General features: G+C 64.1%; 1 protein-coding gene across 7 annotated transcripts in view; it reads left to right on the forward strand.

Moving 5' to 3' along the window:
* Window positions 1-747: 747 nt before the first annotated feature.
* Window positions 748-16,561, forward strand: part of ASPG (asparaginase) — a 28,468-nt gene continuing 12,654 nt past the window's right edge. For 5 of the 7 annotated variants that reach the window (XR_002803713.2, XR_002803714.2, XM_023628513.2 and 2 more), the window contains exons 1-6: window positions 748-1,175; window positions 7,973-8,081; window positions 8,839-8,950; window positions 11,010-11,135; window positions 12,169-12,252; window positions 12,836-12,962. Coding sequence is in view for 5 of the 7 variants with exons in the window: in XM_023628513.2 (XP_023484281.1) it covers window positions 1,094-1,175; window positions 7,973-8,081; window positions 8,839-8,950; window positions 11,010-11,135; window positions 12,169-12,252; window positions 12,836-12,962 (640 nt within the window). In the remaining 2 variants the exon portion in view is untranslated. Of the gene's footprint in view, window positions 1,176-7,972; window positions 8,088-8,838; window positions 8,951-11,009; window positions 11,136-12,168; window positions 12,253-12,835; window positions 12,963-16,561 lie in introns of all 7 variants that reach the window. The other 2 variants (XM_070249156.1, XM_023628514.2) reach the window with 1 other exon arrangement.

Genomic DNA, 16,561 nt, shown 5'->3' on the forward strand with positions numbered 1-16,561 from the left:
AAGGTTGTTGAAGCCGCCCCCCCCCACCCCGCCATCTTTTGTTGTGGCAGCGGAGCAGACTAATACACTGACTAATTCCACCCTCTGGATAGGATTCATTTGCTTGTGTGTAGACGAGAGTTACTTCTGCATTGTTGTCAGTTGTCAGAATAACTTCTGTGGAATCAGAATCAGACGGGGAAGGGCTCTTTCCAGAAACAGGCACACAGTTTTCCACCGAAGAGCATCGTGGTCGCCACGTGGTCAGGGTGCAGCCTTAGTGCTAGAGCCGAGGGTGGGGGCGGTGGGGTGTAAATCCACTCGCCATCAAGCCTGCAGCTCCATCCTGTGGTACCCTGCTCCCGGCTGCCCTTCCCTCGTGGCCTGTGGGAGTGTGTGTGTGTGTGTGGGGGGGGCGCTCCAGCCCTGGAGGGGCCCCTCTGGCCCTTCTCGACCGTGTGTGGTGGGTGGCCCGCGGCCTCTGCCTGCCCCGGGCCACCCCAAGGAGTAGACACTGAGGGCGTGGTCAACAGTACTGGCATTGCTGGAGCACTAGGTTCTGTGGGGGCTGTCCGGTCGGAGAGGCGGCCCCCACTCCGCGTTGGGGGTCCTTTGGCACCACCGTTTGGGAGGCACATGGCCTCTGCGCCCCACGTCACAGCAACTCAAACACCCAGGGCGGAAGCAGTGTGAGAAATCAGATCGCGCGGGGCAGCTCAGGACACGCCCCGCCCCGCCCCGCCCCGCCCCGCCCCGCCCCGCCCCGTGTCGCTGGACAGGCCCCGCCCACCCCCAACCGCCGCATGCCCCGGTGCTGGGAAAGGTCTGGTTCCCGGTCGAGCATCCCCTGGCCCCCAGGCAGCTGCCTCTGCACCCCATAGGACAGCTCCCGGCGTCGCGCAAAGGCACTGCCCCTAGCAGGTGGACCCCCGCCCCTCCCCCGGGGGCCCCGCCCTCTACATCCTCCCCCGCAGGCCCCGCCCTCCGCGGGCTGCCCCCGGCGCTCCCCGCTGCCTCCCCTCAGTGCCCCGCGGTCACCCCAGGTCCCCCGCGTCTCCACGGTGCCCCCAGTGCCCCGAGTCCCCCAGTCCCCTCGGGTCCCTTGGTCCCGGGCATGGCTCGCGCGACGGAGCCCGAGCGGCGGCTCCTGGCCGTCTACACCGGCGGCACCATCGGAATGCGGAGCGAGCGTGGCGGTGAGTGGGCGCCTTCGCCAGGGCAGAGGCGGCCTCCGAGGTTGAGGGCGGGAGGGGAGTCGTCCTCTGCGGTGTGGCCTTTCTGAGGGGCCTCTTGCACCCGGGGAGAGGAGGGAGCAGGACGGCGCGACCTCACCTTGACCGGCTGCTCCGGGTCAGCGCCCCTGGGTCGCAGCCTCTGCCCTCTGTTGCAGCCGGCACCCCTCGGGGCCAGCACCTACACCCGTGGTATGTGGGGCCAGGAGCACCCCGAGCCTCTGTCTGACCGCCTCCCGGGGCAAACAGGCTGGTGGGCCGGTGTTTAGAGGCTGCGAGGCCCCTCACCAGGGACCCCTGAGCAGCTGTAACAGCATCCCCTCCATTCCCCTTGGTCGTCTTTCCTGGTCTCCTGCTTGGCAGTCCGGTGTCTGCCACCCTTGGAGACGTGTTCAGGTGCAGGAGGTGGCTTTGAAGAGTCAGGCATTTTGTTTTCTCTGCCTGTGGCATTGGCCTGACTCCAGCCAGCACGTGGTGAGGCCTGGCCGGGGCACCATGCTCTGCAGGCTGCCCAGACAGGGTGGCCCCAGCCTGGGCTGAGCACCTTCAGGGAGGGACCCGGTTTGGGGAGCCTGAGGCTTGCAGGGGTGGGAAGAGGACTGCTTCACAGAGCATCCAGAGTGTTCCAGCATTCCTGGGAGTATGAGAACTTGCATGTACCTTCTGCAAAGGCCCCTCTGGGTTCTGTGGCCTGTGGGGCGCCCCCTCTCCCAGGTGGGCCAGGACAAACCCTCAGCCTCCTTGAACCTCTTTTCCACTCTTCTGCTGTCGAGAACGAACTCTGCCTAAGGAGTCCCATTTCCCATGGACGCTGGTCCTTCTCCTACACACTCCTACTCCCAGCTGCCCTCCCCTGCCAGCTGCCACTCCTTGCTGCCCCAGGGCCTCCCTCCACCACTCTGAGCCCCAGGCCCTGTCCTGTCTGGAGCTCACACCTGGGGCAGCCCCACACCTCGTCCCGGAGTGTCCTCCCACTCAGACCCTCTCCCGGTTCCTATTCTGGGGCCTTACCAGAGCCACCGGCCCCAGGCCTGGGCCCTCCCTCAGACCAACTCTGGCTCCTGCCCCTCCCCCTGCCTCCCCACCCACACCAGGCAAACATTCTCCTTTGCCCTTGTTGTCCTTGGGCCACTTCCGCATCCCTCCCTCCCTCCCCACCTCTCCTGGTCACTCCTTTCCACTGAAGCAGCTATTCAGATGCCACTGGTACTTTCTTGGTGGCCCCAACAGCTGCTTTTCGGTTCTCTGTCCCTGTTACTCCACCTGTGACACTCGATGGTCAATTCAGCCCCAGGACTCAGACCCCCATGGAGCCCTGTCCACACCCCCTGCAACTGCTCCTCCCTAGGCTTCGGGGAGCCTGCCCTCTGCTGCTGTGCCCTCCGCCTCTCCGATCTGTCGTGTCTCGGGCTGGTGAACGCCTGAAAATGCTGGCCGGCCCCACATGGCCCTCCACCAGCAGGGCACTGCAGTGTCCCCCAGCTTGGCCCTCGCAGCATTAAACCAGCAGCGGCCCCACCATTAAGGAGAGACACAGAGGCAGTGTGCCTAGGAGATGCAGGTTGTCGGCCCTTGAGAGGGCCCGGGCCCAGCATGTGTGGGCCCCCAGGGAGGGCTTCCCCAAGGGCACTAGGGCTGCTGGACACAGGCGGAGAGAGGGGAGCTGCCCCTGAGCAGGCTGGCCCGAAGACTCTGTCTGGGGTCCTGTCCCACCTCTGACCCTGCCCCTCCAGGCCTGGTACATGGCCAACTGTGATTCTGTTGAGGTCACACATAGTTCTCCAGGGGCTGGGTTGCAGGGACAAGGTGGACTCTGGCCATCATCCCACCTGCACGGTGTTGTCCCCACCACCCCCGGGCCCTGTGGGCTTGCAGCAAGCCTTGTGGCTCACTGTCACAGGGGCTGCATTTCCCAAAGAGGCTGCAAAGTCACACGACTGGAAGGTGAACCAGAGACCTGTCACTAGGAAGATGGGGTGTGGTGGGGTTGATTTCCAGACAGGGGCGAGTCTTCCAAGATCCCCTGGAGCTGCTCTGGGTGCTAGGGTCTTCAGGCCCCGGTGACGGTGAGGTCAGCAGGTGCCTACTCACTCTCGGAAACCAGCTCAGAGTAGCTGGCCTGTCCCAGCCGGTGAGGACACCAGTCCTCTGAGCCATGGCAGAGGTGTCATCTTGGAGGAGGCAGCTCCCTTCCCAACCATCTGGTGGGGCTCCTTGTCCACTGGGAGTGTGGCAGCGCCTCCTGGCTCCTTGCTGAGGGCTCTGCTTCTGGAAGGAACCAGCCGCTCAGCACCAGGCCTTTGTGGGACCCCAGCCGGCCATCAGCGTCCCCACTGTGGCTGCCCACCTTTCCCCACTTTGGGAAGTCTTCAGGAAGCCGTGGGTTAAGCCCTAGAGGGTGGAGGAGGAAGAGACATGAGATCTGGTCTGTCTGTCCCCCAGAAGAGGAGCAGCTAGGGAGCTGGGGTGCCAGGCATGTGACCGCTGACCCCGAGGGACACCAGAGAGGTGACTGATGCTATCCTTCTTCAGGGACACACAGGCTGTGTTGACTTCTCTGCGTCCAGGGACGAGGGCAGCCCCCAGGCCAGAGTGAGATGGGGCCAGACGGAGGAGCTAGGCTTAGGAGCCAGGGCCCGTGCTCTGAGGACCTCGGGGAGCCCCTGCCCATCCTCTGCCAGCCCAGCAGGGCTTGGTGAACTCGGCACTCTGGGCCCTGCCTGCCCCTGAGTCCAGTTGATGGGCGTCAATGATTAACTCGCCTGGCCCTGCTGACGTGGGCCCTGGCCCGTGAGGTGGTGAGAGGCGCCCGGCCTCAGCAAAGCTGTTGGGGTTGACGCTGTTGAGAGCGTTTCTGCGCCTGCTGGTAAACAGTGGCCTGCAGGGCACATGGCCACACATCTGAGCCCTGCTAAAGGTCAGGACGGCCAGGGGAGGGCAGAGATGGTGGAAGCTAGGAACACCGGTTGGCCCATCCCTTCTCTGAGTTCATCAAAGATGTCATAGGTCAAGGGGCATCACGAATCCACAAACAGCTGATCACCCTGATCCCAAGGCTGAGCAGCATCCCGGCCGCCTGCCATGCGGCTGAGGACCCCAGAGGCTCGGTGCGTCAAATTGTGGCCCTCACCTGCTTGCCCCCCGCCTGAGCGTCCCTCATGAGCCGGCTCCTTGCAGGCATGGCAGGTGCTCCTGGCAGCTGAGCCTTGTTGGTTAGGGTGACATCCACAGCTTCTTGGTGTAGGAAGCATGGCGTCTGTGCCCCCGGCCTGGACCCCCTTCCTGAACATAGCTCCACACGCTCTCAGTTCTCATTTACAGCCTTGGCTGTAGGCAGTTCCCGGGACCCGCTGTCCTAGGCGGCAGCCGTCCCTCACAGGTGAGTGTGTTGACAGGAACCAAGAGTGCCCGGCTGGCAGTGCACTCGGCCGCCTGCCTGTGAGGCCCAGGGACGAGGCCCAGGCACGGTGGGTCTGGCTTTGCAGGGTCTGAAGCCTTGGGGCGCCCGCGTTAAGAAAAATAATACAATTTACAAAATCACAGGTATGAAAACGGATATTTATTTAGAATAGTGAAGAAAGTCACGACGAATGACAGATTTAAAAAACCAAGAATATCACAAAACCTAGAAGAATATTTTGTTCATTACCTTCCTGACGCTCCCTCAGAGCTCTTTCCCCACCGTTTTTGGCTGCATTTTCCGCACTCTCTCCGTATGACGACACATTGGGAGTATTTGCACAGAGAGAAGAGAATAGAAGGAGAGTTTAGTTTTTTCTTGGGCTGGTTTTGCCCATGCTACCCCCTCACTCCGCGAGGAGGGACACCAGGGTCCCGGTCTTGTGGGGCCCTGCCCTTCCCGCCACACTGCACCGTGGGACGTCCCTGGGAGCCGTTGCCACCATCGGCCTGCTATAGCCCAGCTATGGGTGGAGGTGACTGAGCATGTCACAAGCTTGTCCCACGAAACCCAAACCAAGTGGATCCCTGCTTCTCCTGCCCCACAAGTGGATCCCCAGGTTTGTTCCTGTGGCTGCTGGAGCAAATGACCGCAAACTGGGCGGGCCAAAGTAACAGAAACACATCCTCTCGCTTTCCGGAGGCAGCAGCCTGGCATGGCGGCAGAGGCTCCCTCCTCCCTCTGCGCGGCTCGTGGCCGCGTCGCTCCAGCCTTTGCGGCCAGCCTCTGCAGGTGTGTCTCTGCTCTGTCCTTACGTGGCCTTCTCTTCCATGTGTCGGATCTCCCTCCTCCTTCTAAGCACACTTGGGATGGTGTTTAGGGCCCACTCGAATAATCCAGGATCATCACCTCATCTCAGAACCCTTCACTTAATCACACCTGCAAAGACTTTGCATTTCAAGTCACCCTCAAGGTCCCGGGGATCAAGACGTGGACGTGGTTGAGGGCCGGTTTTCAGCCCCGCCGCACATGGGCGGCCAGCGCTGGGTGGCCAGATGGCTCTGAGCCTTCCTCCACACCCCGGGTCTGAAGTTTGGTCTTTGATGCTGGTCGGGCCAGTGACTCCAGACCTTTGTGGAGGCAGGTGTGTGTCCTGCTCATGCTTCGAATGTCTTGGTGGGGTGGCCGGGCTAGCAGTCATTCACCAATGTCCTCTGTCTACTGAGCCCAGTCTGCGTGGTGTTTCCGTAGGCAGCCACACTCCTGCAGCACACCTGTAGGGGGCCCTACGGGGTGGGGGCGGGGCGGGTTGGGGGAGGGGAGGAGTTGTTCAAAATGCTCCCCCTTGGATCTCCTTCTCTGACTGGGGAGATGGTGCCACAAACATCTACAAGCATCCACGGGGCCAGCGCAGCTGTGCTGGCAGGGGGCTGATGGGGGCCTGGCGGGGGACTTGGAGCTGGGACCTGGGAGTTAGCAGGTGGACATATGGAGGGGGGCGTTTGGGGCGGGGAGAGGGCCTGAGCGACCAGCTGTGGGTGAGGAACGCGGTCTTGCCGTCCCTGGAGTCTGGGCTTCTGCCCTGTGGATGCCGCTTGATACAAAGGGTGCCGCTTCAGTTCACTGCTGGAAAGCGATACAGTGGCAGAGGGTGGGGGCCGGGAAGCAAGCCGTGCAGGAGCTGCGGGGCAGGACGGGGGTGGCGCAGGAGGGACATTTGGGGCTGGCTGGGGGGTCAGGGCCTGATGCTGAGCGGCTGACCTCCAGGAAAGGAGCGTGTGGGCAGATTCACATTTGGGGAGAGAACCCAGCCCCCAGCGTGGTGAGGGGGACAGGCTCACGGTGGCCTAAGGAACGACTGAGGGACAGGGGTGTCCTCACGGGGGAGGCGGGTGGGCATTTGGGCTCCTTAAACGGAAGAGAGGAGGCAGAATCGAGGTCGGAGAGACTCACAGCATGAGGACTCGACCCGCCATTGCTGGCACTGAAGACAGAGCGAGGGGCCCTGAGCCTAGGACTGTGGGCACCTCTAGAAGGCGAGAAAGATCGCTGGGGGATGGGCAGTGAGGAAACAGTCACATGTACATGGAGCTGAGCTCTGCCAACAACCGAGGGAGCCTGGACCCGGATTCTGCCCCCGCACCTCCAGCAGGATCACAGGCCTGCTGACACCTGGACCCACCGACCTCTCCCCTCCAGGGCTGTGAGATGAGAGAGGATGCTGTCGTAGCAGCTGAGCGCGGGGTGATTTCTTATGCAGCAGTGGGAGGCCAGTACACCCAGCAGAGGGTGATGGCTGGGGACAAGATCGTGGCCCTGGAGTGACCACTGACCCTGGTCCTGAAAGTCTTATGTGTTTCAGCCAAGGATGCTTCTCGAGGGGGGGCCCTGTTGTCCTCACTGCTGGGTCCCGGTTCCCAGCACAGCCAAGCACACAGGAGGCGTGAACGTGTCCAGAGAAGTTAGCTGACCTGCCCAAGGTCACAGTGCTCGTAGGGAGCAGCGTGGGACAAAAGGCCAGAACTCCGTTGCAGCAATCCTTCTGGGAACCTGTCTGAGGGGTTGTCTGTTTTCCAGGAAACACACCTGTGACCTTTTAGGGTTTTCTTAGAACACGGCATCATTTCTGCTGAGGGTCTCCTTAGATGTGTGTTTCTAGGACAGGGAGGCTGCAGGCAGAGGGCCTGGACTGGCCCTGGAGGGGTCACACACAGTCCAGAGATGGAGCAGGGGCAGCCAGGGTGTGTGTGGGAAGGGCACCGGGGCTGGACATTAAGCGGGGCTTCCTGGAGGTGGTTCGCTGAGCTGGGGTGAAGTACCTGCCTGGGGTGGGGTGGGTGGCGAGGGGCAGAGGCTTCCAGGCAGAGCCAATCGTGTGTCTGCAGGCAGGAGTGAGTGTGGGCTTTTTGGGAGTGGGGGAGGCAGAGTGGGTGCATGTGGCGAGTTGTGAGAAAGAGGCCAGAGAGGGCCACGGCCCCTGAGCCTCGGCTGGGGGTGTGGGCTCACCTGGAGATGGGGTGGTAGCTGAGGCAGGAGCAGCTGGCCGAGCCCCTGGGGGAGAGCAGCAGTCGGCACTGGCTCCCAGGGAGGAGGCCATCTCCTCCAGACACGGGTCGGCTGCCCATCCTCGCCAGGGGCCCGTGACAGCTGCAGGCCTGTCCGCCAACCCTCTGACTCCCTGAGGGCCAGAGCCCACCTGGTTCAGCCTTGGTCCTGAACCCCTGCCCCCTACCCAGGGCCTGGCCCCCAGCACGTGCCCCGGTAAATGCCCCAGTGAGGAGGGAGGGGCCGGCGGCTGTGGGAGCTGGTGGTGGTGGCTGCCGGCTTCTGACCCCATACTCCCCCTGGACTCTGCTTGCAGTGCTCATCCCAGGGAGGGGCCTGGCCGATGTCCTGAGGACACTGCCCATGTTCCACGATGAGGAGCACGCCCGGGCCTGTGACCTCCCTGAGGACACCCTGGTGCTGCCGTGAGTGTGAGCTCCTCCAGGGTCCCGGGCAGGGATGACAGCCAGCTGTCGTGGGGGAGGGCTATCCCGAGAGTGGGCGGCACCTGCTGGGTCTGTGGAGCAGGCTGTGGTTTCTCAGTGCTTCCATGGCGAGCCACATGCAGGAAGCCGTCACTGAGGTACTCTCACACTTTCGTGGCTTTGGAACTGACAAACAGCCCCCTTTCAAGCAAGCATCAGACTCCCACCACCTCGGGGCTGCAGGCCTCGGCCCTGGCCCCTCAGGGACCCACACCCATCAAGAGGCAGGTGCTGGCCCCACGTGGCCTCTCCCTCCCGGCAGCGTGACGGTCCCTCCATTGCTCAGCTCTCAGCCCAGGCTGCCGGGTGCCCTTCACAGCTGACGGGCTGAGCAGGGAGTCGCCCTCCTGGTCACTGACCTTCCTCCTGCCCGCGATCCTCCTCCCAGGGTCGGCTCCTGGCCCGTCCAGGGCTCGGCCCAGCCTCCCTCTCAGAGCTGGTTGTGGGAAGGTGATGCCACTCGGGAGCAGCCCCATCCTGGCCCATCCTTGGTCCCTCCTGGGGGCCACGGTCCCTGTTCCTGGGGACTCCAAATGGGAGGGAGGCCAGGCCCTGTACTCGGGATGCAGAGAGCTTGTGGATGTGCGGGACCCATGGACACACGTCTTGCGTGCAGGGGCCTGGCTGGGCGGAGGGAAACAGAGCCGGCCAAGGGAGGAGGGGGCAGAGTGGGAGCCCGCCGTTCTGTCTCTCCCAGGCCCGCCAGCCCAGAACAGAGGGTCATCTACACAGTGCTGGAGTGCCAGCCCCTCTTCGACTCCAGTGACATGACCATCACTGAGTGGGTTCAGATTGCCCAGATCATTGAGGTACCTGGGGCATGTGGGCGGGGCCAGGAGTACTGGGGCAGGGCTATTTGGGGGCGGGGCTGGGCTACTGGGCCCGCCTGTGAGTGGGAGCGTGGCTTGGGGGGTGGGGCTGTGAGTGGGGGTGGGGCAGGCAGGGCCAACACCTCAGAAGCATCCTCCTCCTCTGGTATGTGGTGGGGTCTGACTGCTGGGGCCTGAGACGTGAGACCACCAGGGAAAGTCAGCTTCAGGAAAGTGCCGGGCCCTCGGGTCACACCTCAGCTGTAAGGCTCCTGGGGCCCTTTCCTTGTGCAAGCAGAGGTGGGCAGTGAGGGTGGTGTCCACTTTCCCGGTGAGGAAATGGCCCGGCCGGCCATCCTGGTTTGTTCCTACAATTGGTTTGTACCAGTTAGTATCCTGGGCTGAGATGCACAACACTTCCCCCCGATTGACGAGCACCATGCCTGGCCCACTCCCCTTTGTCCACCCTAGGCCCCCCCTGGAGACAAGGTCTTAGTGGATGTAGGGCCTATAAAAGGGTGCAGAACCCCGCGGGTCTCGAGGTTACAGTATCAAGTGTGGACACCTTTTGTGTGGTCAGAGCCACCCCCTCCCTCAGCTTTCCTCTCTGTTGGGTCCCACCCACCATCGCCAGCCCCTGCTCCTGCACAAGCCTGGCCCTGGTCCCCGAGTTACCTCCACTGCCTCCTCCCACCCAGGTGGGGGCCCTCCCATCCTCCAGGCCCCTTTCTCACCTGCCTCTCTCAAGAAACCCTTCTCCCCAGAGGCTTATCACACCGGCTTCCCCTTCCCTGGCAGCCGGGGGCTAGCCCCAGTGACATGCTTGTCTCCTCCTGGAGGAGAACAGTGGGTCCTCATCCCTCTTCCCTGTGAGTGTCCAGCACAGTGTGTGGCCCTGGGCCTGCCCCTTATGTCTCTGAATGGGGCCACCGGCTGCCAGTGGGCATGTCTGCAGCCATGGTTTGGGGAAGTCTTCCTGGTTTGTGGAAGCACTGTCCTCCAGTTGGGGTCTGACCACTTTGCTGAGTGCCTGGGACTGCTGTCCTGGCTGCAGTGTCCAGTCAGCCACTCGCAAGGAGCCTTTGGAGCCCTGGTGGCCCTGCCTATGGCAGTGCTGCGTGTGGCCAGCAGAGGGAGCCCCAGCCTGCCACACAGCTCAGCTCCTGTGCAGCCGCTGGCCAGCCTGGCCTGGTCTTTCACTGGGCCACAAGGGATGGTGCCCTCAGGATGGCCCCTTCAGGAGGGACTGGGTCCTTTGGACCCCAGAACTGTGCCCCCTGAAACCATAGCCTGGGCCAGCAGCCCACCAAGGCCCAGCCTTGGCTGTGCTCTAGGAGGTAGTGGAGGGAGGATGTCCCTGCAGAGCTGGCCGGCATGCCTGGGAGGCCTTCTGGCTTTGCTGTGCCTGGAAGGACCCTTCCCCATGTTTGCCCCTTAGCATCCTGCCTGCCTGCCCAGGTCTGGCTCCAGGCAGCCTCCCAGGTCACCGCCGGCTCCCAGCACTGGCTGTGCCTCGTGCCCATCGCTTGTGTCCACACCTGGCCCTTCTACTGGATCTCGAGGCTCGCGGGATTGTCCTCCTGCAGCCCCCTGCTGCCCTGGAGGCAGCAGTCACTCAGCAAGGAGCTCTCCAGGGGCATGGAGCTGAGTTCTGGCATGGTCCTCCAACTGACCAGTGTGGGAGACACTGGCCAGAAGCCTAGGGGGCACCTGCCTATCCTCGGGGAATGTCCAGAGACCCCGAGACCCGTGTTCTCTCATGCACTGAGGGGTGTGATGGGGGGACCCCCAGCGCCGTGGACCCACACAAGGGTCAGGGAAGGAAGCCGTCCTGGGGGCAGGGGAGCTTGGGGGCCCGGGGTCCTGGCAGTGGTTTGCTTTCCAGAGAGGGCCTTCCTGGCCAGCAGTGACCAGGGTCCCACTGGCACCTCCCCCGAGTCCCTTTTGCTGCATATGGGGCCCTTTCCTTCCTCTTCCTGGTGGGTTGGGGGGTCTGTTCCCAGGAGGAGGCCAGCGGTGGTGAGGGCCCGGCCTGCCTGAGCTTGCGCCCCTCCCACAGAGACACTATGAGCAGTACCATGGCTTTGTGGTCATCCACGGCACCGACACCATGGCCTTCGCTGCGTCCGTGCTCTCCTTTGTGCTGGAAAACCTGCAGAAAACAGTCGTCCTCACTGGTGCCCAGGTGACCTCCCAGCCCGGGGCCCGAGGCTCTGTGGTTACTGAGGCAGCAGGCCGGTCAGCGCTGCTGCGCCCCAGGCGAGGCCCCAGGCTTCTTGCTCAGCCCTGTGGCTCCCAGGGCAGTTCTTGCTCCACCTGTGCCTGCTGGCCAGTGCTGGTCAGCGCCCTGGGCCTTGCTGGTGCCAGCCCTACCACCTGGGGTGGGTCCACGGTCTGCCGTCGGCTTCATGGAGCTGCCCTGGCTTTGTTCCTCTCATCATTCTTCCCACTGGGGTCCCCACTGCTGCCATTGTCAGGGACCTGGGTGCATGCCACCTCCTCCTCTCTCTCCCTGACCCTGCGCAACCCCTAAAGCCAAGGCAGGTGGAATGTTCTAGAAAAATGCAGGATTTGAGGGGAGGTGGCAGAGCAAGTCTGGGCCTCCCTCAGGGCCTGCATCAGAGGCTGACTTGGGGTCCCTGCTGCCTGCGGTGGCTTTGCAAGAGCAGCTGCAAAAGTGCAAACCCCCATGGCCACTGAGATCCTCGCCAGGGGGCAGAGGCCAAGGGCTTCACGTGGGAAGCCAGTGCTGTGTCCCTTTGAAGGGTTCCTGGTGGAAGCTCAGAAAGCTCCAGGGAAGTCTTTCCAGGCCTGCCAGGTGCCCACTGGCTGCCTGCCCTGCTCTGTCTCTCTGGTCCCCAGCAGGTGTCACAGTGGGACTGCCCACTCGGGGGAGGCCCAGGGCCTCATCACACACCACTGGCTGCTGAGCATCTCTCACCCAGAGCTTGCACGAGAGGGATGGGGCTCAGGCTGACCCTGGCTCTTCCCAGACCCTTGTGGGCCCTGGGGTGTGGGACCACGTGCAGGCCTCTCCCAAGAGATGAAGGAAGAGATGAAGCTGTCTGAGTGGCCTGTCCCCACAGATCCCTGACTCCCAGCTGCCCACCAGCCCAAGCCTGCCCCAGCCCCTCTCTCAGACCCCTGCCTGGGGGCTCCTCGGCTGGGCCCTCCAGTGCTGCCCGAGCCCCAGCCCCTCTCTGCTGCCTCTCCCCCAGGTGCCCATCCATGCCCTGTGGAACGACGGCCGCGAGAACCTGCTGGGGGCCCTGCTCATGGCCGGCCAGTACGTGATCCCTGAGGTGCGCCCCCTCCTCCCTGGCGTGGTGGGCAGGGGCTTGGCCAGTCGGTCCAGGGCCCAGGGCGAGTGGTGGAGTCTGCATGCTCCCAAGGAACCCAGGCGAGTGGCTTGTGGGTGTGGCACTCAGGTGGGACATGCAGTTGAGGGGTCAGGCAGGGTTTCAGAGATCCATCTTTCTCCTGATGAGTGAAATCCACCACCACCGAGATCAGAGAACAGAGAAAGCAGAAGGAACAGTCCGCTGCATTTCACTCCCCAGAGACGTCGCTGTTACCAGTGTGGCATATTGTTTTCCACATTATATCGTGGGGCGGGGTCTCTGCACCCTTGGGCAGAGTTCCCCAGGGGCTCCCTGAGAAGCAGGGGTGGGCAGAGGGCACGTGGGATGGGCGGGGTCGTGGGACCCTCATGTGACCAGCTCCCTGCCCAGCGCTCCCCAGGCCCCTGCAAGGAGGTTGCCTGGGGCTCGGCGGGAGCAGCTCCAATGCAATGGGTCGGGGTGCCCCACTGATGGCAGGGGAGAAGCTGGAGGAGGGCAGGGGCTCCCCAGAGCTGAGCCACCCTCTCCCCACCCCCTCTTGCAGGTCTGCCTGTTCTTCCAGAATCAGCTGTTTCGGGGCAACCGAGTGACCAAGGTGGACGCGCGTAGGTTCGCGGCCTTCTGCTCCCCAAACCTGCCTCCTCTGGCCATCGTGGGCCCTGATGTCACAAGTGAGCAGGCCCAGCTTGTGAGGGCGCCTGCCCTGGGTCGTGCAGGCTGCTGTGGGGAAAGCTTGCTTGGGGCTGGGGCTGCTCCCCTGAATCGGGAGAGCACAGCGCCCCCTTCTGCCCTGGACTGTATGCCGAGAAGCTGGGGGCTGCTTGGAGCTGGTGGGCTGCATGGGCCACTGAGGTGGGAGGCCCCAGGAGGTAACCCCTGCTCAGAGCCAGGGGATCAGCCCCTCATGTGTCCCCTGGCCACATGGCCTTGAGCCCAGGAGTCTCTCTCAGGACCATCTGTGGCTCTGCCATACCTCTCAGTGCCCCTGGGATATGGTTCCTGTGGTGTGACCTTGTCCCTGGGACTTGCAGGAGAGTCTCTCTGTTCCCTGGGCCTGGCAGGCAGGCCAGCCTCCCTCGCGGGGCTGACCGACGTCTCCAGGAGGTTGTGTGTCCTGAGACCTCCCCACTGCCCCCCTGTGCTTTGGGTGTAGCAGCTGCCGCTGGCCTTGTTCAGCACCTGCTGCGGGGCCCCGTCTGACCAGGGCTGTCCTAATGGCCACATGATATCACTTTCAGCCCACAGTTTCTCCACCCCGATGTCCACCTTCCTGTGGTGTCGCCAGCCATCTCCTGGCCCCACACTGGGTCTGTGGAGGGCACGGCCAGCCCCTCTGACTCCCACCCAGCACCCTGGATGCCCTCCCCGGGGCAGGCAGGAGAAGCTCTGCCTGCGACATGGATGCTCTGCAGTGGCCTTGCCGTCTGGCCCCTGGTGTCTAAGGACAGCCCCCACGCTTGCCCTGTGTCTCTTCCTGATGGAGCTGGGGGTCCTGGGGCTGGTTTTGGGCCTGGGCCGCTGTCCCCACCCCACCAGCTGTGGGCTCTTGTCCCAGGGGCCCTTCTGGGCGGCTCGGGGCCTGGCAGAGCACCTTCCTCCAGGGCCGTCAGGGCCCTTGAAACCTTGCTCACCGCATGCACGGAGGGGCCGGGCGCTTCTGCAGGACCCTGCGGGACAAGCAGCCCTTCTCGTTGGGTTGCCTGACTGCAGCGTCTGGAGGCCGGAGGTGGCCCCCCTTGCCCACTCAGGCTTATGCCTGGGCCTGGGCTGAGGCGGGGCCTGGGAGAGCCTGGAGGGGGCAGTCGCGGAGGGCTGGCACAGGAGGAACCTTGGGAGTTCCCTGGTACAGCAGCAGCCCCCTGCTCCCTACCATGAGGAGGAGCAGATCAAGACCCAGGGAGCAGTGGGCTGTGAGTGGCCAGGGCCTTGACCTCCCAGGGGCAGGGGCTTCCTGGAATGTCCCGACACAGGCAGGGACCCTCGGAGCTCCAGGGCCAGGCTAGGAGGGCCGGTGATGGGGGCGGGGAGCAGGGAGGGCTCTGGGGCTTCTGGCCGGGGCATGGAGCTGTCTGTGGAGAGTAGGTGAAGGGAACGGGCCCTTTCCTGGGGTGGGCGGGCTGGTCATGTAACTCTGCAAGCCCCCAGTGCCTTTGGGTCCCAACAGGACACGCAGGTGCGGGAATCCAGGTGTGGCGACTGGCAGAAACTGCTGGCTGCCCTGGCCCCTCTGCCAGGTGGTTGTGGGGCGGCAGCAGCCAGGGCAGGAGACCAGAGGGCAGAAACAGGGAGAGACGGGAAGGGCCACATGGGGAGTGTGGGCTGAGCCCTGAGCCCTAACTCCCGTTCCGGTGGTCTTTCCCTGCACCCTCCTCCTTCTACCCACCCAGATTGCCCGGATGTTCTCCAGGGGTTGTAGGGCCCAGAACACATTGGTGCATCCAAGGTGTGTGCAGCACACCCAGGGCTCCGGGGCCAGACAGGGGTCTACTTGCTCGCTGAGTGCCAGAGCAGTCAGGAAGGCTTCCTGGCGGAGGCAGCACATGTGCTGCTGGTGGTAGATGGATCTTCTCCCTTGCTATGGTGGGTGGTGGCACTCAGCCCCTCCTGGCCTGATGCTGGCCACTGAGGAAGGAAGGAATGGGCAGGAAGGAGCTAGTGGCCACTCTGCAGGCCTGCCTCCCCCGCAGGGACGGAGTCCCTGCTTATCTGGGGCTCAGGAGTGGAGCTTCCAGGGACACAGGCTGCTGGCAGGCGTAGAGGAGCTCCCTCTGGATCCCGGGGCCCCCTCCTGTGCCTTGCCAAGCCCAGGCAGGCCTTGGGGCACAGGGCACATGGTGTGGGCTGGGCCCAGTGGTTCGGTGGGCCTGGGGCTGAGGCTGGCCCCAAGGGGAGACGCTGCTCTTTGTTCCCCAGGCTCCTGACCCCACCAGGATGGTGTCCTGCTGGCCAGGGCGCTGTGCGGTGTGTGAGAACCTGGAGCCCCGCCTGCCCCAGCCCCGCTGTCAGGCCTGGGCAGTTCCAGCACCTGGTGTTAAGAAACACCTGGCTTCGCCCAGGTGTGGCCGGCAAGACCCCTGGGGAGGGGGCCATGGGGGCCGAGGGACGCCTGGGCTGTACCCCAATCCAGGCAGAGCCAGGATGGCAGCAGTCAGCGCCCTCTCGGGGGGCCTCTTGGTGCATTTTCACTTCCCTCTGCGAGGCCGTCACAGCCCAGGCGCTTGGGGCTCAGGAGGCAACGCTGGGCCGCACGAGGAGGGGTGTGCGGAGGCGCTGGGGCCCTGGCCCTGCTGGCCCTGCCCCTCCAGAGGGACCAAGGCTTGCGTGGTCCAGCCAGGCCCCCGGGAGACCCACCTCCTCTCTGTGTGGGAGCCCCAGCCCTGGGGCGAGGGCAGCTCTGAGGGGGTCGGACCACTGGGCTCTGGCCGGCCCTGCCCCTCTGGCTGTGGGGCCACACGGCCCTGGGGTCGTTCTGTGCACAAGGGCTGGGCTGCGTCGGCCCTGGGGCGGCTCAGGCACCTGCAGTGGCTGTCAGGGGGCCGAGTTGGGCGCTTGCCTGGCCACGCAAGCCTGGTGCTGCACTTGCTGCTGTCCCTCCTCCCTCGGCCCCTCTGGGCGTGGGGACGGCTGTCCCCTGGCCTCCAGCGGGCCTGTGCAGGAGGACGTGGGTTCCATGTGCCCTCAGGAGGATGAGCGACTGCACGGGGGCAGTCTTTGTCTCCGTAAACCCCCCTCTGCAGCCATAACTCTTGGGTGGTGGCGGCACCCCTGCCTGCCGCCGTCTTATCTGCTCGCCCAGCTGGGGCGCACGGCCCTAAATTAAAGGACGCCTCTTCTGCTGATGGATGCTGCCGCCGCCCGCGGGGGCGTCTTGGGGCCTCAGCCTGGCTCTCTCCCTCCCGCCGCCCATCCCCCAGCACCCCCACGTCTCCCCTCCTCCCCGACGCATCGTGAGAGGGCAGCATGTGTCCGGAATGTTCCTTGGCTTATTATCCCTTGTGAACTGCTCTGGCAGAAATAGCAGGAGGCACTCAGGCTCCGTGGGGGGTAGGGAAGAGCCCCGGGCGGGGGTCCTGGAGTCCCCACTCCTCTCCTGGCTCTGCACCTGGCTCTCTGGGCAGCCTGGGGCAAGGCCCTCCCCACTCTGAGCCTTGGTTCCCCTGACTGCACTTGGGGCTCCCTCCCTGGCGCCTGCCGCCTGGGCCCGGCTCTGGCAGTGGGCAGTGCCAATGGGGGACACCAACACCAGCCTCCACCCTGCTCAGAGCCACTG

The sequence above is a fragment of the Equus caballus genome, chromosome 24, assembly GCF_041296265.1.
Source record: "Equus caballus isolate H_3958 breed thoroughbred chromosome 24, TB-T2T, whole genome shotgun sequence".
Lineage (NCBI taxonomy): Eukaryota > Metazoa > Chordata > Mammalia > Perissodactyla > Equidae > Equus > Equus caballus.